Source organism: Pagrus pagrus (genome assembly GCF_965226575.1).
Source record: "Pagrus pagrus genome assembly, chromosome: 6".
Classification (NCBI taxonomy): domain Eukaryota; kingdom Metazoa; phylum Chordata; class Actinopteri; order Spariformes; family Sparidae; genus Pagrus; species Pagrus pagrus.
The window spans coordinates 4619216-4642425 of record NC_140190.1 but is presented as its reverse complement, the minus strand read 5'-3'; the positions used below and the strand labels follow the sequence as shown (position 1 = coordinate 4642425).

General features: G+C 42.3%; 2 protein-coding genes across 3 annotated transcripts; one reads left to right on the top strand and one right to left on the bottom strand.

Annotated features, from left to right (window-relative positions):
• Window positions 1–342: 342 nt before the first annotated feature.
• Window positions 343–10613, bottom strand: dipk1ab (divergent protein kinase domain 1Ab). Its single transcript, XM_084354431.1, has 5 exons — window positions 9962–10613; window positions 2725–2859; window positions 1771–1878; window positions 1511–1687; window positions 343–1427 (listed from the first exon to the last, which is right to left on the bottom strand). Exons 1-5 carry the CDS (start codon window positions 10079–10081, stop codon window positions 615–617), a joined length of 1353 nt encoding a protein of 450 aa, XP_084210557.1. The 5' UTR covers window positions 10082–10613; the 3' UTR covers window positions 343–614.
• Window positions 10614–11182: 569 nt separating this feature from the next.
• On the top strand, window positions 11183–21531 carry LOC311258284 (uncharacterized protein). Of its 2 annotated transcripts, none has more exons than XM_084354438.1 (4): window positions 11183–11271; window positions 16986–17052; window positions 20185–20382; window positions 20495–21531. In XM_084354438.1, exons 3-4 carry the CDS (start codon window positions 20202–20204, stop codon window positions 20710–20712), a joined length of 399 nt encoding a protein of 132 aa, XP_084210564.1. In that variant the 5' UTR covers window positions 11183–11271; window positions 16986–17052; window positions 20185–20201; the 3' UTR covers window positions 20713–21531. The 2 variants fall into 2 exon arrangements, with proteins under 2 accessions (XP_084210564.1, XP_084210563.1); XM_084354437.1 differs by lacking the exon at window positions 11183–11271 and adding an exon at window positions 13393–13464.
• The last annotated feature ends 1679 nt before the right edge of the window (window positions 21532–23210 follow it).

Sequence of the window (23210 nt, the reverse complement as noted above, 5' to 3'; positions counted from 1 at the left end):
CTTCTCCCTCATTTAAAAAAACCCAGAATGTATTCATAATCAAATATATTTAATTTTATACATTTTAACTGCTGGGCATGATGTCATACTACACAGTAATACTTTTTCTCAGTGTATGTCCACTGGAGGCTTCGAGTGTTTATCACTGTGTATGTAAGGTTGGACCAGGAGTGGCTTCCTAACTATAACGTCACAAATGCTTGTCGGCCCCCATCTTAAATATCAGTTTTTCAAAGAGCACAGAAAAATTAACTTTGAGCAGCGGATGTGAAAACTGCCCTCTAGTGTCAAACTGCACAACTCAAACATTTCACTGCAGGAACTAAAGGAGGACTCCTGACATACAGTTCTCAGTCAAATTTATTGATTTGTCATGGTTTCAAAAAAATTGCACTTGCTCATTTTGTTCCAGTATATTAACGGATACTTAATACATTATTAAATATTAAAAGTGACATTCCTTGACATCTGATTCTGGATAAAATACATCAGTTATACATGTAAAGTTAAATACAAGGAGATTCATATGCTTCTGTTTCCACAGTGAAAAGATGTCCATTGATATTTTATTTAAAAACTTAATGGGACAGGAAATCGGTCTTTGTGCTTATCTATTAGGAGTCTTTTGTATGAGAGATTTTCTTCCATAGCAAAGTCTTGAGATTGTTCAGAATTAGTGAGTGCTCAATTTCCATCTGCTCAGCTGAACCTTTCAGTGCGATGCAAGCGTACAGCTGCTTCTCGAGCTCCTCTCTTACATCAGATGGGGCACCTCTAAGAATATAGTCCTTGAGTGCTTCGCAGGCTTTGGCTAAGTTTGGCCTGGTGACCTCAGGAACGCAGCGATGCTTGGTGAGGTCACAGGAGGTGAGGCAGTCCGCCCCGTAGAGACAATCCTCGTCCACATCGCAGCGCTGCTGCCTAATGTCCTCTTGGAAGATGGCTTCGGGAACAATGTACCGGGCATCCATCACCTTTAGGTCGTGGCGATCATTATAGCCAAAACTGGTTGCGCTCACATCGCACATGAGGAAGCTGCCAAAAGTGCCGTGGAAGACGTCCTCGACCAGTTCTAACAGTCCGATGGAGATCTTTGCCTTGTGTGGCCACGACGGGGTGAACCATTGGTCCATGCTGCGGCGCAGACCGGCAGGAATCCACACCTCGATGATCCAGGGTAGACTGATCCCATACAGAGGAGAGTATGGCACCTTCTCCATCACGTACAGGTCCCCACAGAAGCCCAGTAACTTGGGCGTGTGGTCTCTGTCTTCCAGCACTAACGCTAACAGGAATTCATTAAGTTGCAGCAGAGCCCATGTGGAGCGAGCCTCGGGCAGTGAGATGTGACCGTCTTTATTGGCGTCTGTTATAGACAACACTTGGGTTGCCAAGTCTGCGAGGTTGGCCTGATCCCCCACTTTGGCCTGAACAGAAAGAAAACAGTTAAAAGACAAGTCAGACCCTGTTAGATTTTAGTTTATCCCGTGTTTAATGAGACCTTCCTGACCTTTAGGTGGTTGTGGATCATCTCTCTGAACTTTTCCACGGAGGTCCCCTTGGTGGGCTTGTTGAAGGCTGATGCTTCCCTCCTGGGCTCCATCTCACTTCCTAAATCATAATGAGGCGCATCCTCCATCTGGCACTTAATTACTCCCTCCAGGTCTCCCCAGCTCCCAGAGTACACCTAAAATAAAAAAAAGCCAGGCCTGAGGTGCAGCTGGATTGATTACAAGGAGCCTGAAGAGGAGTTTTTGGTTGAAGACTGACCTGGCTGTTTGGTTTGGCAGTGAAGCACTTCCCCAGGTAAAGCGTGTCCTTCTCACACAGGCTGCTGCAAGCTGAGCCGTCAATGACTCCTTTTCTGAATTTGTCACACTGAAACATACGATGGGGATAGTGGTAAACTGCACAAAGGGGACTGGAAAAGGATCACTGTCTAATCTGGAGTTCTGGATATAGGACATAGGACACAGGACAAGGTCTGTGAAGTGAATGACACTGATTATCTCCCTACAAATCCCAGGGGCCTGGCATTCATCTGGATGTTACTTTGACACACACCACCTACCAGTACATCGTTGCAGACCAAGTACATCCCCCTCATGACAACAGCAAGCCCTGATGGCAGTGGCCCCCAAAGCGGGACAATGCGCCCGTGCTGCCATATCACAAAAACTGCCAAGGGAGCGCCTGAATAAGGTGAAAAAGAGCTCAAGGCAACGACATGGCCTCCGATTTCCCTAGATCCCAATGCAATCAAGCATCCCTGGGACCATCAAGGATCCATTGAAGCCCCACCTTGCAGCCCACAGGACTCAAAATAATCCGACACGAATGCCCTGATGCCAGACCCAACAGGGTCCTGTGTCCATGCCTTGATGGGTCAGAGCAAGTCTGATCCATGGTGGGGCATCCAAGGACAGGACTTGTTCTGGCACGTCCCACGGATGCTCGATCAGATTGGGATCAGATTGATGCCTTGAACTCTTTGTCACATCCTGTGCAGTTTTTGTGGTCTGTCAGGGTGTAATTGTTGCCATTAGGGGATGTACACAGTCTGTTTGGATGGGTGGTGCATGTCAAATGACATCCACTTGAACTCAAGGACCCAAGTTTCCCAGCAGATCATTGCATTGTGACGAGATGATCAATGTTATTCACTTCACTTGTCAGTCGTTTTAATGTTGTGGCTCATTGGTGTATGAGAAGTAAAATACTCACTATTGAATTCTTGCAGTCGTGCCCACGACACAGCTCTGTGTAGGCTGAGTACTCTACATACACTATCCAGCTCCCCACGAACACCGCCAGCCAGGAGAAGAACAGGTACTTCATATGTAGGTAGGAAAATCTGGCCTGTTGGAAACACATTGAAAAGCCTGAAAATGACTGAAAAATGAAAATGAAAAACTGTGTTAAAGATTCAGTGAGCTCATATCTTAGGGTTCAGAGTCCTAAATGGAAAACTGCACATAGATCTTAATAAATTATTTGCTATGCACTCTGTGATCTGTGGAGGTTTTATTGCACTAAAATGGCCAGGCTGATCTGAGGCCAGCCTGATAAGATGAATTTTTCAGATGACACACATCATAATGGAGATTAACGAGAGGATGAGATTCATGTTTGTTGCCTCAGGGTGGAATATCCCTCCCTTTCCTTCTTTCATCTGAGAGCACACATCGCACCCTTGCCATGGAAATTTTATTAAAAAAAAAAAAAAAAAAAAATCTAGCAAAGCAGTGACCTGTGCATTAACCTGAATGTTCTTTGAGGCAATGTTTAATCTGGAGACTTGCACAAGCAGGACCAAAAAAATACCAAATTTGGTGTCCAGCACATTTCTTCTGAAGTCACTGCACTAACACGAATATGTCACATTATCATCCTTTAAAGCTGCTATGGTGAAAGCTGCCTATAATTACATCCAGCAGACATGGCGCAACATTAGCGTTCATTCTGAATCTTCTCTGTGGCCACGCAACGACTATTAAAGTCCAACATCCTGAGAAAGAATCAGTCTCTTTAGCTGCTAAATGCTCCGCTGTGTTCACCAGCTGGGCGCTAACTTTGAGAGTGGTGAGCGTGAACTAAAACCGAACAGCTGTGGGCCGTAAAACCAAAACAGTGCACAAAGATGCCAAATCGGAAAAAAGGAAACTCTGTTGAACACTAAAGGTAAATTGCTGAATTACTGTATTTGCTGATATCAGGATGAAATATGACATCATAGCACATAGAACTAATCCAATTAGCCAGAGATACAGTTTTATCTACTCTAAATGATGGAGAGAATAAATGTCCAGACTACTCAGAAAGCGTAACACTCAGGACTGTCAACCACAACAATATAAATCATTTTTAGAGACCAATTATAAAATGCTAAAAGTCAATAGAGCATCTTTTCATTCATGCTTACAATGAGTAAGCGACGAGGCCAGTAAATGGAACACAAATTAGCTAAAAACTGAGTAGCACATCATTAATGCAATTGCTTCCAAATAGGTGTTCAGTAATTAACAGTAAATGTGGTCTGGCACAGACACAGTGGAACATTTAGAGCGTCTCCAGACTCATTACCTTGTCTTTTGATTTTCTTTTCTAATTCCCCAGCTGCTAAATACAGTCTGCTCGGATCCATAATGGCATTCGTCCAACTGTAGAACATTAGTGAAAAATAAGAGACTTTTTAGCAGTCCTACTTTCCCATCTATTAATGATTTTTGCACTCAGTGCTTGACAGTGATGGACTCCCCCGGCTTGCACACTCTGCCCCTTTCAGTTCCAATTTTCTTCACTGGCATAAGTCTCTCTATCTCCCTCCCCCTTCTTCTTTACTCTCTCTGTAACACTCTGCACTCCCATTTTCCTCTGCGATCTGTTCGACCCAACTTTACAACTTATGAGAAATAGCTGGGTGGTCACCCTGCTCTTCTCTGACACAAGCAACCTAATAAAAATGCAAAACTTGCAAAAGCCCAAGATGTGAGGTTTATTTCCAGTATTGGGGGGAAAAAAGGATTACATTTGTATCCGTCTCTAAATGGATCCTCCATCCTTTTTCTGCTCTTGACACCACAGATAATGCAGAATTCAAGCTTTCAGACAGCCTCTGTATGTCACTCTGTAATCTAATTTCCCTCCATGCAGTGGCCTTTAATCTCATGTGAGTCAATATTATCCTCTTTTGAGGGAAAAAGCCTGTCGGTACTCTGCATTGGTCACCAGGACAGCAGCTACCAGAGAGGACACTGAGGTCGCTTTGTGTTATGTAGTGACACAGGATTGAATTTGAAGGCTATTTCTGATCTTTCCAAGGCGAAATATCTTCAAACCTGCATTCACAGATTTTCTTTGCCTATTGCGGGCAGCAACACTGACATACTATCATTGTATAAAATAGTTTTGGTGAGCATGTTAGCAATCAGTTACCAATTAGCACATCCAGCAGATATGGAGCCATATTTGGGTTCATGTTTGTGGTCACCTGATCAATGTAAGCCAGATATATATCTGTTAGTCTCCCCTGACCTCATGAGCCCAGTGGCTAGCTCATTAGCTGCTAAATGCTGAGCTTTGTTCACCAGCTGGTCTCTAAAACCATTATTACACCAAATGTTGCCCATATTCATGCCCATTTCATGTATTTACATGCCACGCCACACACCATGTTGCCATCACTGCTGACAGGAGCTGGAGCTCTTATATACCTGTGACTACTACAAAGTAATTTGACCCAGTAATTAATGGTGATTATAAACTGTTCCACTGAAATCAAAAGCCAGGTGTTAGTGGATGTTAGTGGGTGTTGGTGGGTTTCTGTCCAGTGTGAAAGGGGTCATGTCCTGCCACCCACACAGAGTGGGTTTGACTGAGCTTTTTGGCTGAAGACAGCCGCCTCCTGCAACTAAAAAACACAGATGAGAGCAATGAGACTGAATCAAAACAGTTATGAAGCGGGTCATAAAACCACAACAATGAGCTGAAAGACTCTAAAACGCTTCATAAAGCTGAGAGGAACTGCAGAATTCATCTCTCGGAGCTATTCATGTCACATTTTGCATATGTGATCAATTGTATATGGAGAAGTATTGATCAGCTGACCCACATGGAAAACATGCAGATTTTATGCATATTTTAAACAAGTAGAGTTGCTGCTTGTGAAACTCAGATCATAAACACGTCTCAGGACAGTCAGTGACATTTGCATTTAGCATTGAGTATAAAGTTTGTGGTGCAGTGTGACAGTCTGTACATAATTGGATTTACTCCTGAGGAATTTATACTTACTATTTGTTTCAACCTGCTTGAAATCATCTTGTTTGTCACTTTACATGTAAAGAAACATTCCACTGAATTCTGCAGATTTTCATTCTGGATCTGTTTTGTTGATCGGTGCATCTTTAACTCGAACTGGTTTGGCCAGTAAAATCACATGAATTACAGTATGATGCAGAGATTTTGTATTTCTCCTCTTGAATTATATCCTGGCAGTGTGGTGAAGGTTTGAAACAACATTTAAAGAAAACTAGTACGGCCACGACACTCACTCACATCTTTGTTTCCGATCTGCTCACACCTCCTTTATGTTTTCTGGTTTATGATCTTAATTACAACCCTACAACGATCAATATACATTATGTCCATTCAAACCATCTTACAAACACCTCACAGAAACAAAAAAATGATCCGATTATCAACGACAAGCTATTCAACCCATGTATTTAAATATGACTTCTGCTACTTTGTTTGTTGCTTGGTTTACTTACAAATCTGACCAGACGGACCCACAGCAAGTTTACCAGCGGTGACCACACGAGTAAGTGCTGCGCGCACCTCCCATCGATTGTTCCGTAGGTGAAATGCATCAACAGCAAAAGCATTATGGAAATAACACTCTACGGGGGAAACAAATGTATGGTCGGCCCGTTTTCCAATCGATAGTTTTGTGGCTTTCATTTCAAACTCTGGCCGGTTCATTTCTATCTCTGGGAATACATATTGACCCCTTGTGAAGTGAGAGAGTTACACAAACATGGCTAATGAGGCGATATTGATTGTGGCTGCTGTGACAGCTATTAATTAGGCACTGACTGGGAACTGTGGCCATATGCTGAGGTGGGCGGAAACGAACCGTCTGTCATGATCTTGTTGAACTGCTTCCTCTACATCCACCCACAGCCCTGCTAGAAGAGCCTGTGTGTTCAGACCACTCTGTGACATTACATACAGAGAATCAAGAACACACTGTTCGGTTACAAAGTGCTACCTGATGTTAAACTTCCGAGGCAGAGATTAAAGCTGATCAGGAGCAGCACAATACTGTGTCTGACAGTTGGTTTTTGCAGCCTGCACACCAGTCATCCATTATGCATGCTTATAAAGCAATCCCTCAGAGGCTGCCGGTTAATGGGCTGCTGTGCAGAGCCGAGAAAGACATGAAAACAGAGAAACAAAAGATGGAGAGGGCTGGAGGAGTGAGTGACGGGAGATAATAATGTTTCAGAGTTTTGCCTGATTTTTTACTGAAAAAATATATAACAGGCGTACAGTGTGTGCACAAAGAGTGATCCGGATGAAACGCTGAAGGAAAGGGGACCACCTGAGAGAGTCCAGCATGCCTCTCCGCTTGTCACAGACTCTCAGTCACACTGTCTGCACAGACACTACAAAGATCTGACTCATCACAGTCCAGACAGCAGGCAACCCCCCACCACACACACACACCCTCACCCACCACCAACTCCACCCCCCAGCCCCCACGCACACATACAGAGCACGCTTTTCCGCGCTGACTCAATCCTGCGACATTGACACATGTGAACATTACTTTATCAGCACTTGTTCCGTTCCGCCTCGACGCTGTGAATCAAACAATGTAACGTCAAGAGGATGGTGTCCACAAACAACACGCGCTAGAAGTGCAGGCACGTGTTATTCCTGCAAGGACTGCAGCTTCCTGTCCGGGGAAAAAACCCCCCTCCCATATCTGAACCAACAAGTTCGAGCTGTAATGTGCAAAATGTCTGGGAAGGGCTGCTGAAGATTTATCTGATTCAACATCAGCTCATTTTTTAAGGCGAAAGGGAAGATTTATAAAGCCTTTAAAATAATTACTGAAATCAGTCAAATTGGATGCAAACTCAGCTGCAGCTCCAGTCCTGTCCCTCTCACTCTCTCTCTCTCTCACTCTCGCTGTCTCTGGTATAGCTGTCTGGGATGTGGACTGCATGCTAGTGTTTTTCTTGCATTAATATGCAGGAGCAGTCGTAATAGGACCAACAAAATATCACCCAATTGGCAGTTTATTTATGAGCAGGAATTAAAGTTTGCGATGCTGTGCACTCACCTATAGAGAAAATGTGCTCTGACAGCATCATAACGTCTGAATTAGGCCGTGATGAAAAGCTCCATTTAGGAGGAAACTGTTTTTTGTATTCGCAATCCTTCACCCACCTTTGCTGGTGGCTTTTTGTAGAAAAAATATGATTTAATAATTCCTGTTGGATAGAGGTTATCTTGAACAGCTTTGACTGAATTTTATACTAAAATGCAGAAGACTGCATCTCTCTGACATGAAGACAGTCGGCCTGCATCTGTGAAAAACTACAATAATGTTAGCATGTCATGCTAACTGTTAAAATTGCCGTCAAAAAGTGGAAATTATTAAATAATCTAACAAAGATCAATCTCAATAGATGTTGACTGCTCAGCATCCGCTTCACTGATGGACACTTAAAGGGTAACTCCACCACTTTCACACATTAAAATGTGCTCACATGCAGGTCTTTGAAGGAAGCTGCACGTAATCTGATAAATTGCCTCCAGTGATGTCATTCAGTAGCATTGTGGGTAATGTAGGCGCCAGGTCGATGAACGAGTTCAATAAAAAAGGCGATATCTCTGGTTCTGTATCAATTTTGTTTTTAAACTCTCCTTAATGAGTCCAACAGTGTTATACTGCTTTTCAAAACCTGCCGCCTCCATTACCCACAATGCAGCTAAGCCACTGAGTGACATCACTGGAGGCAGTTTATCAGATTACATGCAGCTTCCTCTGGAGCTACGAAAGGTTTTATACTATTGTTTCAGATATCCAGTGTCCTCCCCAAGACCTGTAAACACGCATTAATGTGTAACGTTGGTGGAGTTACCCTTTAAGTTTCCAATTGCCACTTTATGATTTTATACAGGTGTTTGAAACATGTCTGCAGTAAGATATGAAACAAAAGATAATCTTTTCTGTCACTTGTGAACAGAATCAAACACGAGCAGGCAAACAATGTGCTCAATCAAACATGTTTGTGTTTGATTGTGATATCTGTACTCGATTGTAAAATACAAAGTATACAAATCTGCATAGGAACCAGACAAATATTTCTGTCTTACAGGACTTGTCAGTTTTGGGTTTTTTTTTTTGTATTTCAGTGGAAATAGCTTCTCTCCAAGGATCACTGAATGACACTTCTTAAGTTGTCACTGGAAGGCTGAGGTGGCCTAGAAAACTGAGCGATGCTGCCGGCTGTCCCTGGAGACTGGCTGTTTCTCCTCCTAGTCACTGTGCTTGACAGTTTTTGCCTCCAACATGCAAGGACACACGCAGGAAGCGCCAACAGCTGCTGACATGAGACTAAATTCGACAAACAATAAGTGAAGCAAATGTCTGTTTCCGAATGCAAAGATAGATACAACAAGGGAAAAAACATTCATTGCGAAAAGTTTGACGACGTGGAGGGATTTTACCTCTTCAGTCAGACTTTCTATTTAAGATTTGACTCTGGATCAGACATCTGGGTTCCTGAGACCTCCACGTGTCCTTGAGGGGCTTCCCCTTCGCAGAGTTTAATTTTACTTACGAGGGACGCCACTGTGGACTTCACCTAATTTCACTCACAGCAAACTGTTACATAATGTTCTTCAACAGCTTCAGACACAGGGTCTAGGATTTCTAATTTAAATATATATCTATATATATCAATTTGCTGGACGTGACATGTCAAATCCAAACCCCACAATGCACGTGCATGCAGAAAAAAACAACGAAGAAGAATCACAGATGGACACAGTAAATTAAAGCCCTTTATGTAATGAATAATGAACTTTTGCAGCATCAGAAGCAGCCTCTGACTGGAGCAGCTGAGATGTATCATGGACGTGGTTGCTACAGCAACGGGGATCAGGAGGATGTCGAGCATCAAGTGACTTTAAGATCCAGTCTGGGAAAAAACCTTTAACATTAACACCTGTGAATCAACACCAATCCACATGTAATATGACGGTGAGAAGATAAATAATATAATCTGGTATCAACAGTAATCAGTCGCATCATCGCTCCTGTCCACCAATAACATGCGAGTGTGTTCAGATACTGTATCCTAGGATACACAGACAGAGCCGGGGGGAACATTCCCAGCTGGACTCGTGCAGCAGAGTGAAGAGGGATTTCCCTCAAGCTTACCTGGATGCACAGAGGCTTCCTGAAGAACCCCCATGGAAACAGATCTCTTGCCATGGCAAACGCAGAACATCTCACACAACAAGCTGCAGAAGGAGGGAAAAATTCGGCCGCACACTTCATACGATATCAGGCGACGCCTCCCGGACTGACCCCGGACGTTTCCCACATGTTAAACGTGGTAAATTACTGTCGGCGCTGCAGCGTCGGCGCGCGTTTGGACGCAGCGAGGCTGAGAGGCAGACTGAGCTGACTGCAGCGAAGTGAGCCTCATATTGGCCACGAGCTCTTCTGGGGCGTTCTGACCAATTAGAGGAGGAGGATGGGGGAAGCTGTTTGGATCCTCCTGTTGTTCATTTCGGAAGAGAAATGGCTCACATGCTGACTATAACCGAGACAATTATGTTTACATAGCCCTAAAATCACAATCGCATTTCCTCAACTGGGCTTTAAAACCTGCAGTGTTTGATTGTAACAAAAATATCTGAGCGTTCAAGTTTTTTCTACTTAGCAACCGTTCCAATTTTAGCACGTGTGCCACAAGGACAATGTGTGTTAAATGTAAATTAAACATAGGTTAAAGTGGTAATCTCCTTCTCCTTGGCGACAGCGATGCCGATTAAGCCGCAAATGCAGATGTATTTTTGCTGGAGTTTGGGGTGAATAACATTACCCCAAAACAAGGTAGGCAGAGTAGATTTTATATTTGATATTATAAACTTTAGTGATACCTACCAGCCCAAAAGACAGAGAGCAACATCTGTATCTCCTCTCAGTCCCTTTTCCTCTTTTATTGCTCTCCACTTCAGCAAGGCAGCACGATACAAACTCTGGTTCTTCCTCACTGATGGTCGTTTTCCTTTCACGGACTTCCTTTGTAATAATCTCGAAGATAATGTAAATAAATACCTGTTAAGTCACTGTCCATCACTGAATGAGGCAACACAATGACGATTGAGCCTATTGCCCACTGTTAAAAGCCCTTGCATTTGCTGTAATACCAATGATGTACACTGGGTGGCGACTTTCCCGGAAAATATCACAAGCGGTGCACAGTTAGCGACGCGTTCACCCAGCAGTTGTTGGTCGGCCAGAGAGAGTAGGTCGTTCGCACGCATCATAACAGTTTTGTTTGTCCTGGTCTCTGCTAGCGTTGGCAGTAAACGGTTAACGTTACTGTTAACGGCCGAACGAGCAAAGAAAAGGCCGATAACAGCGGATGATGAAACTTTAAGAAAAGGTGCAAATCCAAAGAAAAAGAAAGCAAATGACGCCCTCAGAAGAAGGCAATGACAAGACAAGACAATGAATAGGTACGTACACAACGTTTCTTTTGTTCATTTCTTTGGGAAGGACTCAGATTTTCCGCCCCAGTCCAAAGGATGTGACTTTATGCACGTTCTGGAGTGCATAAAGTTTCACAGAGCCCCTTTAAGTTACAATGGCAGACAATTTGGCTGTTTTGGGGGTTCATTTTAGCCAAAATTATAATATAATATAATATAATATAATATAATATAATATAATAATCATCTTACATGTAAAAGTGTTTGAAAGATTCTACGACAAAGATTTCAGATGTCAATTAAACACTTGAAGCTGAACACCAGTTACCATTTACATATAAGCACTGTGTATAAATAGATCAGAAATTCTCACAACCCACATGTGCATATATTACACTAGAGTATTGCATCAGCAGTGATTTAATGTATGCTCATACATATTCAAATGTGCTTTACAATATTGTAAAATCGAACTGCTTCATCCGAGTCTTTACAGCAGCACGCATCTACAAACTCCTCTTTAAAGCTGCGCTGAAAATGGTTCAGATGACTGAATGCAATTCAGAAGGGGTCACTTTTCACCGGCACGTGATCATTTGCATTTCCACTATCAGTTGAACCGAGTCTTTTCCCTGAGATGAACCCTCTCCGGAGTGAAGGGACTGAGGGGCGCCCGCCCTGCCTCCGAGCAGGCTGCAGTGACGACTGGCAACCGCAGCCAACCTGTGACTCATGTCTGTGCAGGAGACCAGAGGAAAAGATGTTTTTAGAAGTGTCAGTGTGTTCAGCTCTCAGTACTTCTGACTTTCTGTTGTCTTTTCTCTCCTGCATCGCTGTTTGTACCTCGAGATATGCTTTATTTGACTGTTTCATCATGTTCGGATCATGTCAGGTTGCTAGTGAAAACCCAGCATTTACATAAAAGCATTTATATAACTGAATAATTACACACTTTACAGGAGATGAGGGAAGGAAGAGTGTTTTCTGCTTTTACACATATGTCTCTGTTGTGTCCACAAGCCTCATAGTAATCAAACTATAGAGAAATATCCCCAGACTCTGAAGTTCCTCTCAGTTCTCCAAAGCTTTTTTAGCATCTTTCAGCTCATTGTTTTGGTTTTATGGTCCACAGCGACACTAGTTTTAGTCGATTTCCAAGCAGGCAGCTATTAAACCCCAATGTTCACTTCCTCTTCAGCATCATCTGAGACAGACCCTGCCAGCAGCTAGCTGGTGGAGATGGTGGAGCGTTTAGCTAAAGAGCCAGATATTTCCCACCGGAGTCGATAGAGAACAAAGCAGATCTTAAAAGGAGGGTGAACATGACTCCAAATGAATCCTAATGTTGCTCTGTATCTGCTGGAGGTTTTACAGGCAATTATTAATTCATCATAAAAAAAAACTTTGGAAGGTTAAAAGACAGCGTGTCTTACATACAGTCATGCAGAGTGTGTGACCTTATTAAGCATACCTAAGATAAAGGTAAAACGGTAATTCAGCAGGATATTAAGTTGTAGGGGAGCCAGTGTGAGGCAGAGGATGTTATCTACTTGCTACTAAAGCTAAAGGGAATTCAAGCCTTCTGCAAAAAAAATGACAGACACGTGTTAGCTCAACGGGAACCTCGAACTGGCTTTTGGTGGAGATTTGTAATGCCTCGCTGGTTTGGAAAAATAACACACGCAAAGACCAAAAGTAATTTCAGGCGGACTATCACAGTCCTAATGGAGATGAGACAGATCTCTGGAGGTTTCTGTTAGAGACACGTCTCACAGCTCAGGGGGAAGCTGACAGCAGAGTGGGAGGAAGGAGAATGAGAAGCTGTCGATTCTTAAATGAGATCATAAATGACTTTATACTCGTTTTGATTGATGTTTTATCATTCATGATAATTTACAGGGTTAGCCTACGTCCGTATTTAATGCATGTACTTATTCTGTCAGTGAATCTGTCTTAACAGTAGAGGAGCAGAACAGGTGCAGCATCCTCTTATTCATGAGCTCAAATGACAGAGATTTGCAATTTAATATGACAGATGATGAGCATTAATATGAAATCCAATGTAGCTATAAAGTTCTTCCCCTCTTACATTTAAAAAGGCTCCTGGTTCTCGATTCTGCAGTTCGATTGTTGAGATGTGGGACGTCTTTTCTGGCATCTTATAAATGAAGACGTACGAGACTGTAAGACTGCGTCTCGAGGGAGATGCAGCAACAAAAGGTAATGGGTACTCAGTCATACAGCACATTAACATGTGCATTATCATCCATCAAAACAGACAACGGTCTAATTTTCTGTGATTGTACTTTGTGAAAAATCGCCGCCGAGTGTGAAAACACAAGCACAATTTGTCTTTGCGCTTAGAAACGACAGATTTAATTACACGAGAATAAAGAATTCACGCGGCAACAACGGAGCTGTGATGGCTGCGCCGCTAAAGAGAGGAAACATTAGAGGAGACAGAAACAAAGCTGGCATCAATGCCTGGAATATTGGATTTGCTGGGAAGGAGCTTAGAGTTTTGGAGGAGAGTTATAGGAGCCTAGAAGACAGAGAATGGGTGCAGATAAGGTATTTTTCCTGCGATTATGTAATGCTGATTACCTTGAGGCTCTCTGAGTGGGCAGATAAAGAATTCTATTTCCATATAAGACCAAACAAACAAACAACAACCTCGCTGAGGCAGAGATGAAGGCAGCAGCACCACTGTGGTGCGATACAGCAGAGAAATACTGAGATGGATGAGCTTTTCCAGTCGGATATAGCCCTCCTGGGTCGCCTTATTAAGACAAATATAGATAATTATATGCACAATGTCTGAAATAACAAACGCCTTCTCTACAAACACAACCTTTCAGATTAATTAACTCTGGAAAACATCTGCAGAGATTTCAAATTTCCATGCCTGCGATTCAGTTTACCTTTCATTAACGGCATTCATCCCTTGTTAAGTCGAGCAGCCCACACCTGCTCATTACCTTGTCGCCTCCAATAACATCCGTCAAAAGCCAATAAGTTGCCATGGCAACAAATTACAGGATGTTTTCTATCACACAGGCACCAGGAATATTTCCAACATTCCTGATTAGCAACAATTTGTACCTGAGCTGCCATTATCGTTCCTGAGGCAGGTGCTCGCTGATGTTTGAGACTGACTTCTTATTTGAATGCAGATACTTAAACTGAAAATTAATCTCAAAAGGGAAATATTGCTTTATTAAACCTGCTTTGTTGAAGGAAGGTGGGCAGGCTTATAAGAAATAACTGTTGTGAGCCCTCCCCCTCATGGTGACACTCCTGTATTACAGTGTTACGGCTGTTTCCAGCTCTCTTATGTCACTCTGAATACAACAGACATGAATATTCAGAATGAGTGACAGTGGGTTCACTCTGAAAATCACACCAAGAATGTGTTTATTTTCTGAAGCGGCAGATCTTCTTTTCAGATTGAGAAAGACTTCTAAGTATTAAAGAGGAAGGAAGAAGGCCTGTGTGGATCAAAGTAATCTTACCAGACCTTTAAAGTATAAGTCTGGTGATAATCTATATTTAAAGACCGCATCCAACAATAAAATGATCTTACTAACAAGTATTGTGAGAATCCAAAGCCTGGTATCTTATTCCTTAGAAAACATGTCAAACTACTGGCCAACATGATGTATCTGTGACTGGCCAATATCGGCCATGCTGGGGCCACCGTGTTTGAACTATGACATGTAGTTTCGTGTTGAGTTGTCATTAACAGGGTGAAATATTCAATAATTCTGGTCACGTTGAACGTCGTTTGAAAGGAGAGAGTCTCGTCATTCGGTCAAAGCCAACAGCTCTGAGCTTACGGAGACTCAGCGTAAGCAAGCTCAGCTCGTGTGCAAAGAGTGCATACAAAACAAACCAACACAAGACAGTACATCCCTGCCTTCAACATCATCTGGAGGTCCAAAAACAACATGCAGCATGGTGATCTCGGTATCCAGATAAAGGCCTCCAAAAGACCCATAATGTCATTTGGTTACCGGGTGTCCATCTGGAGTCTCCACAGACTCATTTTTTGTTGTTTTTCCATCCACTTTGAACCTGGATTTGGTCAGGCCTGTAGCCACAGGTAACTGTCTACACTGAAAGTGTAGTTTTCTTTTTATTTCCACTGTGTTCGAGCTGGTGTTACCCGGTGTCAGTAACACTTAAAGTAAATCTGATACTTGGAGAAGAAACTTCCAAGGCTAAGCTTTCAGGATTGATCAGTCATAAGTCATTCAAAGGGCTCAGGGGTACAGTATTTCAATATCAATCGCTTTCATACATATATATTTGGTTATCAAACACCTCTGACAAAGATATGTAATGGAGGCAGGGCGTACAATTAACCTGATTGTCCAAAAAAACACCATTGCAGTGAAGCAGTAAACTTCATTCGATTTTAAATTACCTTAAACATCTTTTCTGTTATGTTCTGTAAAACAAAAGAAAAGTTTTCAAATCGACACATATCTGACAAAACATACACTAACAACACATTGCTCGTTTTCGTTCTTTTGGTGGGGTTTGTCGACAGGAATATAAAGCTAGAATATTTCCAGCCTTATCCTTTATTATCGTAGCATAGAGAGCTTCTAGTACCTTCTCTTTCTGATACAGTCACAGTGCGTAAGAGTGCTCAGAGTGCTTGGCTAAATGTAGATGGGACCATGAAATGTGGCTCTTACATTCTGTGAATTATACAGTGGAAAGCACCTTAACCAACATAATGGTCACTTGAAAACAGGGTACAGCTGCATATAAACCTGAATTATACCAATTAAGCCACCATGCTCCACTGCTCTGAAACATCTCATACTCAGCATGGATGTTGGTTTAAAAGTTGAGCGTTCCCTTAATATATTTTAAGCGTCACACATGGAAAGTCGTTTATTTATGGGACAGAACTTCTGGGAATATGCTGTTCTCACATAAATTTACATAACAGATGGTGTGCTTCGCTTTAAGTGCTTTATGTAAATGTGATGACTAATGTTTTCACGATGAGCCCGTGGAATGAGACTGCGAAATGTTACCCTTTTACGTCCAATCCAATGGTAAATAATAGCCAGATGGACGTAGTGCAGGCGGAGGGCAGAGACCTGGATGCAGCTCCACAGAGCCTGAAGACTTCAGAGCTGCTGGGTCAGGGTCAGATGTGATCAGCGATGCTATATTGTTTGTCATGTGCATGTACAGGGGGGTTTTCCTGGAACACAATCACTCCATTGTAGAAAAAGTGTATCAAATGTATTCTCAGACATTCAAACACAGCAGCCTTTAATAGATCGCTTCTCATACTGCTTTACCCCGAGGGGAGAGGTGTTTCTTCCTGCACTAGATCTCATAAACATTTGTTTATGTCTTCTTTTCTGTTTTCGTTCTTTTTCAGTTTTTATTCATGACATTGCCCATTGATATTGAGCCACACGGGAACAGAGGTTCAGAGCAAAAACACCTGAAGGCCACAGAACAGATCATGTAACATTCAGTCTCAAGTATCACATTCGTAACTGAAATGTTTAATTCCTCTCGTGACGCCTCCAATCTGTTTACATCTAAGAAATCCTTCTCAATAACGACACTGTTGATGGTAAGCGTGTCGGATCCTGATTTCTCCACAGATGCTTGGCTGTACATTGTATCACCCACAGCAACTCTTAGGTTTGGGTTTAGGTTTTGTTAAATATAAAAGTGATTTTGTTTGTGTTTGTGCATCTGGGCAGCCTGGAGGAAGGAGACAGAAAGTGCTAGTCACGCTGCGGGAACAAGAACCCACAGAAAGCCCAGGAGGTGAGTGACCTTCATGTAGGAACATGTGGCACAGTAATAATAGCACAGGAAGTTGAGAACTTATCTTATCTCTAATTTATCTATATATAATTAATCACGGATCAGTCTGTATTTATGTGTAATCACTGCAGTCTGAAGCTACTGATTAGCCCACCAGAGAGATGTGCATATGACATCAGGGGAGTCGCAGGAAAGGAGAGCTGTACTTGGGCACCGGCATCACAGTTTTGATCATGAAGGTGCAGCAGGATGTGATGGCTCTCTGTTGGTATTTGTGCAGTAAATCGTCAAACCATAAATTTGGAGAAAAAAAACAGCTCGACTGCCAGAGACACTCCCCCCGCTGCTCCTCTCCTCCCACCACAGCGCACAGCCGGTCGCCAAAACACCGAGAAGAGGCCAGGAAAAAAAACAAAAAAAACGTCACTGTGCCTCAAGAAAATATCACTTTGAAACGGGCCCTCATGAGAAAAATACTGTGACTGTGGATAAAAGTGTCAAACCACTGCCAAGATTCAAAACACAGGACCGCTTCCCACCGTGACTCTCAGAGACACTGACAGGCGTGGGCTAATGTGAGACAGCTTCATAAGGCTGTTCATTTGTTATGAAAGCAAGTGAAAGAAAGAAACATATTTTAATATTATTTTATGTTTTACAAGTAAATGTAAATTGATACTGTAGAATATGGCACACATAAAAACTAGTTGCTTTATTACCATTTCATAAAACATTTATTAATGCTCAATAGATCAGTTAGCTCATTAGCCGACTGTAAATCATCAAAGACCCTTCCAGTGGACAACTCACCATTTACTGAGGTCTGCAGGAATAGTTTGTCATTTTGGGAAATACTCTAATTTGTTTTCCCACTGAGAGTAAGATGAGATGATCGATACTATTCCCATATTTGTCCATTAGATATGAAGCTACAGCCAGGAAGCAATTAGTTTAGATTAGCACAAAACCCAAAATACAGGGGAAAACAGCTGTCTTGGCACCTCTGACGCTCACTAATGACACGAGCCGTTCCATCTGTTTCCAGTCTTTATGTTAAGCTGAGATAAACATCTCCTGGCTGTAGCTTCGACGCTATAGAGTGGTATCGATCTGCTCCTTTAACTCTTGGCAAGAACGCAAATAAGTGTATTTACCAGAATGTGAAACTGGTCCTTTAAATGTGAACGAAATTGCTCATTAGAAATTGATAAAGCGTCTGTTGTAAGTGTTATAAGGGTCTATAATGTTCAGCTGTGATTAAGGTTGAAGACTGTAGATCAGGGTTCAGTCTATAACTGGAGCGCCCAAACTTTTTTCCTTGGAGGACAAAAATTAAAACTTAATGGTGAACGGTGAGCCAAAACCAAACACCTACTGTAGTCTGTCATATTGTTAAGATGCAAAATGCTACTTGGATCCCAAGTTCCCTTAATTAACTTCCTTCCTGTGCACAGTGTCACACACTGTTCTCATATCATGAAAAATAATTCATATTTAGGGCTTCTACGTATTTAAAGAGCATTTTACAACACAAAGAATCAGGAACAAGACTCCTGCACACTTCATCAGGTTATCTTACAAGACAAGATAACCTGATGAAGGTCTAAGTACCGAAATGTTGTTGTCAATAAACTTAATTGCAGGTGAAGTGGACAGTGTGCACTTGTCGACCTTAAGGTGTGCTCTGTGAATCCTCCAACACAAAGAATAAAACAGCATCATTTGTTGTCATCCATGTTTTTTTATTTTTTTAGCTGTAAGCATTTGGCAGACCAGATCGAACCTTATAGACCGGATTCACACGGTGATCATTTTCTTTGAAAATCACGCTCAGGGTGGGAAGATGTTATGCTGTTGTGTTCCAGGTTTCAAGTCGTATAAACATGAGGAATCTGACAAATTCTTAGTATTGCACAGCTTCCTGATTGATCAGCAACTTAAAAGAGGATGATGGTGGAAATCTGGAGGGACGCCGGGCTGTATTTCAAGGTAAACCAACATATTTGATAAACCTCTCAGCTAACATTAGCATTCATCCACTTCCTAGATAACATTAGCACTGGATGACATCAAGTGTGTTTCTCTATTAATTTTCTTTTTCAGTTGCTGATCAGTCAGAAAGCAGCGAAAAGATAACAATCTGTCAGATTCCCAACATTTATAGGACTATAAACCTGGAGCAAACCTTCATGACATTTGAGCTTCCCACCCTGAGCGTGACGTCGGGGGAAAATGGCCACCGCATGAATATGGTCCATGTCTAATATCTATAACATGCCTCTGCTTCCTCTGACAGTGGAGCAACCTTTGCGTGTCACGCTGGCTGTCCAAGGTCCTGATCCTGGGATAGCCATGAAAACACATGTTTGTATGTTTGTGTGGCACGCGGGGAATAAGCATGACTGTCGTGAAGCTCGCTGACATGGAGCAGAATAGCTCTCCATTTACTTTTCTAAGTAGGTCACAGACACAAACACAGTGAATGACTTGTATTTAACACAATCACACTGTGTTGCTAAGAGTCTGTAGCTGCGGTTATTGTTACGTGAGACCGTAACAGAGACAGCATAGTGTGAGCGTGTTTGTCTTTCGCTGGCCAGAAAATGTTTGTTTTAAATGCATGAAGCATCATTAACTGTCTCTACAATGGTTTTATATTGTTCAGCTCAAGTTTTCCAAGTTTCAGTGTTATTAAATTATCGCTCAACCGTGAATGAAGACAGTTATTTAATTTGTTTTCCTACATAAAGGGCACGCTGACGAAACTTCTGCTCTTCATCAGCTCTTTGTCACTCTTGAGTAAGTGTGAAAATCATCCGTTCTCCTCGAGGGTTTTGTGAAGCCGGTCTTATGACTCGCACAATTGTAAGGCCGTGTACTGAGAGATGGCTGTTTTTAGATGACCTCCAGACATGTGCTGAGGTTAAGGCCTATAAAAAGCTAACCATCACCAGCAGTGCAGTTCATTTGCAAACAAACAGTATTTCATATGCTACAGCCGCAGGAGGAGAGCTCTGTGTTCCAGGGAGGAATATTATCGGCATCATCCTTGTGTCTTATGCTCACTGAGGTTGTTGTGTAGCAGGTCACCCGGTGTCGGCGTGTTAAATTGAAGGTTTTTGGTTTTTTTAGATTTTAAACCCTTCGAGATGAGTAAGTATCACAGTGAGCTGAGCAAGAGGGAGCAGGATTTACTGAAAATCCGCCGGGACAGCGACACTAAGGCTGCCGAACTCGTCAAGATGGAGAGGATGATGCAGCAGACCAAGGACCTGATGGAGAAGAAGACAGAGCCTAGTTCAGATAGCATGGGCTACCAGGAGAACATGGGTCTGTACCACAAACCAAACCTTATAAATTCATATTTCATTTCTCTGTGTTTTAAAAACAACTTGTTATTAGTTGTGGTGTGTGACCGTTGTCTTCTGGTTGCCCGTGACAGTGGAGGACCTGGAGGAAAAAGTGCGCTCGAGCAGACGATACAGGAGAAACTCCCTCCATCACACACAGATGCTGGAGAGCCAGATGAAGACAGTGAAAGGCGAGCTGGTGGGCACGCTGGACCACCTTCAGGAGCTGAGGAACGTCTTGCGCCGCTCGCAGCAGAAAGCGGAGGAGCGCAAAGCTGCGATGGAGAAGTTGGCAGCAGGGCTCAGGTGAACCATCGGCCCCTGCGACTGCTTTCGGTTCCAATCAAGGGTTTTGACCTTTTTAACCTCCAATGCACCAACTGAACGTCGTCACAAGCTGAGTCGACCGCACCCATAAGTTGGTTTTATGGTAGAAGAAGGAGACTGGAGCTGCTGTGTTGGTCCTCAAGATGTCCTCCTCAGTCTCGGCAGGGAGGCCTGTGTTTTGGCATCCAGAGACTAAAAAAGACTCTCTGACAAATGATTTAAAAATAGCCCTTTCTTCCTTTTATTCCCCATTTTTTGTCCTGCTCTTAATACTCTCATATTGTAAAGGCTTACTACTGACATGCTTGAATCTGCTTCTCTGTTGCTTTCAGAAGCAATATGAAGATGATTATACAAACACAGCTGCTTATACCACAGGGAAAGCCACAGAAAACAGTTTTCACACTAAATTAAATTACACACACAGTATGCCACATCTCTGTTCTCAAAATCTCAAAGGTTATTCAGCTCCTGAGATCCATATTTTGAGGAAATATCTGTATGATTGATGACACAGATGAAATTGTCCATCTGCAGCTCGGGGAATCACCTCCACGTTCTCGCTTCATCAACCCCGACTGTAATGAATTTAACTCCCTGCCGATAAAGGCGTGTAAGTTGTCTTTTGTAATGTAATTCTGCGAGTTAATCAACTTATTAGTTCCTTGTGATGTTATTAAATTCAGACAAACTAATTAGTCTCATATTGAATGAATTGTTTCTTGAACAATAATAGCTGTGTTTGTATGTATATGTGTAATATATCAACAGAAAGTAAATGTAATAAACAGGACAGAGTTCATTTTGCTTTCATGCTTTGTAGGATTAGCATATAGGAAAAGACAGTTGCACCATTTTGTCTTGTAAACAAACTCTTTGATAATTTATTGTCAGAAGTGCACATTTAGATCACATATACATGCTGTATTACAGACAGATCTGAAGAGGGACAAACACCACTGCATGTCTTTTTTTTTTTTTTTGTGCTGCATTTTTCCCCCCCAGATGACGAGAAAGTGTCTTTCGGTGTTCGGACTCCCTCTGGGATCAATAGCCTGTTGTCTGTTTCCTGTGGTGAGACATCTGAAAGCTGTATTTGTGCCTTTCCCTGTGGCTGAGATGTGATCACACCTAATTTAGCACAGCTTGTTTCACACAGTGTCACATGCTGGGGAGGCTGACCCAGACCTAAGCATTTTACTGTATTTATAACAGAAACGGGGGCAAAGCTACACAGACTGATCATTATGTGCAGCTGCTTTCTCAGATTGTTCCCGTCTTTGTCTAAAAATGCAAAACACAATCCAGCTTACTGCTTAATACGGATGTTATTTGAGCATATGTCTTTGGTTTGAGATCGTTACGTGCCAGATATTCCTGTATATTTAGCTGAGGGACAGAAAGTTACCTGAAGATGATGATGAACTACAACAAATGCACAAATCTCCATTATCATATTTCTGTTATTCCTTTTCTGAACATTCTTCTTTATTGTTTCAGAATGATTTTGTTGAGCTTGTTGTCAAATAGAGGTGGTTTTACACTCATATCTAAGAGATCACAACAAAATGAGCCTGCAGGGGGCGCTGGAGACTTCTCAGAGAGCAGTCTGGGAATTAAATGTTCTCCTAAAACCACACGCCACTTATTTTATTTCAAATTCATAATCAGTTATTTATAAAGCTGTATGGCCCTGTCCAGGTTGTATGTATGTAATGGCTTTAGGCAGATAGGGAGAATAATTACACTATGCAACTTATTTAAGTTTTATTCATGCACATACACATACACATGCACAAACACATCCCTTTTGGGAACTATAAATATATATTTAAATTAATTTCCTTACCTAACCCTAACCATAGCAACTAATTGCCTAACCCCAACCTGACCTTGACCTTAAAGGTCCACTTTCTAAGAAAGTTGTTTTTTGAGTCTCACCCCCAACTCGTCAAATACTGATGCTTTGGGATTGTCGGGTTCGCCACCATCCCAAGTTGGGAATTTTTACAAATTGGACCTTTAACTTAACCTTAACCACTGATCCACAGATCCACTTTTATTTTCCCCAATTGGGGATACCGTTTTTGTACCCAAAGCTGTCCTTAGTTAACTGGTCTTCAGTCTAAGTTGTTTATGTGACCTTTTTAAAACAGCTAATCAGGGTCTAATCATAACCTCACATGTTATGTATGTTTATGCGCCAAGCAGTTCAGTCAAGCAATAATTCTCCCTTCTCACATTGTTTAATAAAAACAGTTTTAACAGGCTGGAAGAAGTAAAACTGCTGTCACCCTTTATCCTTTGTTAGCCACGGGGAACAAATCCAGAACACAGGGAGCACACAAGGACAGAATGACAACAAGATGAGAACAGACAAACCAACAAAGAGAGAGGGAAAGACACAGACTTAAACACAAGCTAAACTAACGAGGGGGTGAGGTGCAGGAGAGACACAGGGAACAGGGCGATGCTAACGAG

Coding starts and splice junctions, on each gene's coding strand:
- LOC311258284 (XM_084354437.1), top strand. Junction 17,053..20,184: donor ACCCACAGAAAGCCCAGGAG/GTGAGTGACCTT, acceptor TGGTTTTTTTAG/ATTTTAAACCCTTCGAGATG. Junction 20,383..20,494: donor GGGCTACCAGGAGAACATGG/GTCTGTACCACA, acceptor TGCCCGTGACAG/TGGAGGACCTGGAGGAAAAA.
- dipk1ab (XM_084354431.1), bottom strand. CDS start 10,081: ATGAAGTGTGCGGCCGAATTTTTCCCTCCTTCTGCAGCTTGTTGTGTG. Junction 1,879..2,724: donor ACGACTGCAAGAATTCAATA/GTGAGTATTTTA, acceptor CGTATGTTTCAG/TGTGACAAATTCAGAAAAGG. Junction 1,688..1,770: donor CTGCCAAACCAAACAGCCAG/GTCAGTCTTCAA, acceptor TTTTTATTTTAG/GTGTACTCTGGGAGCTGGGG.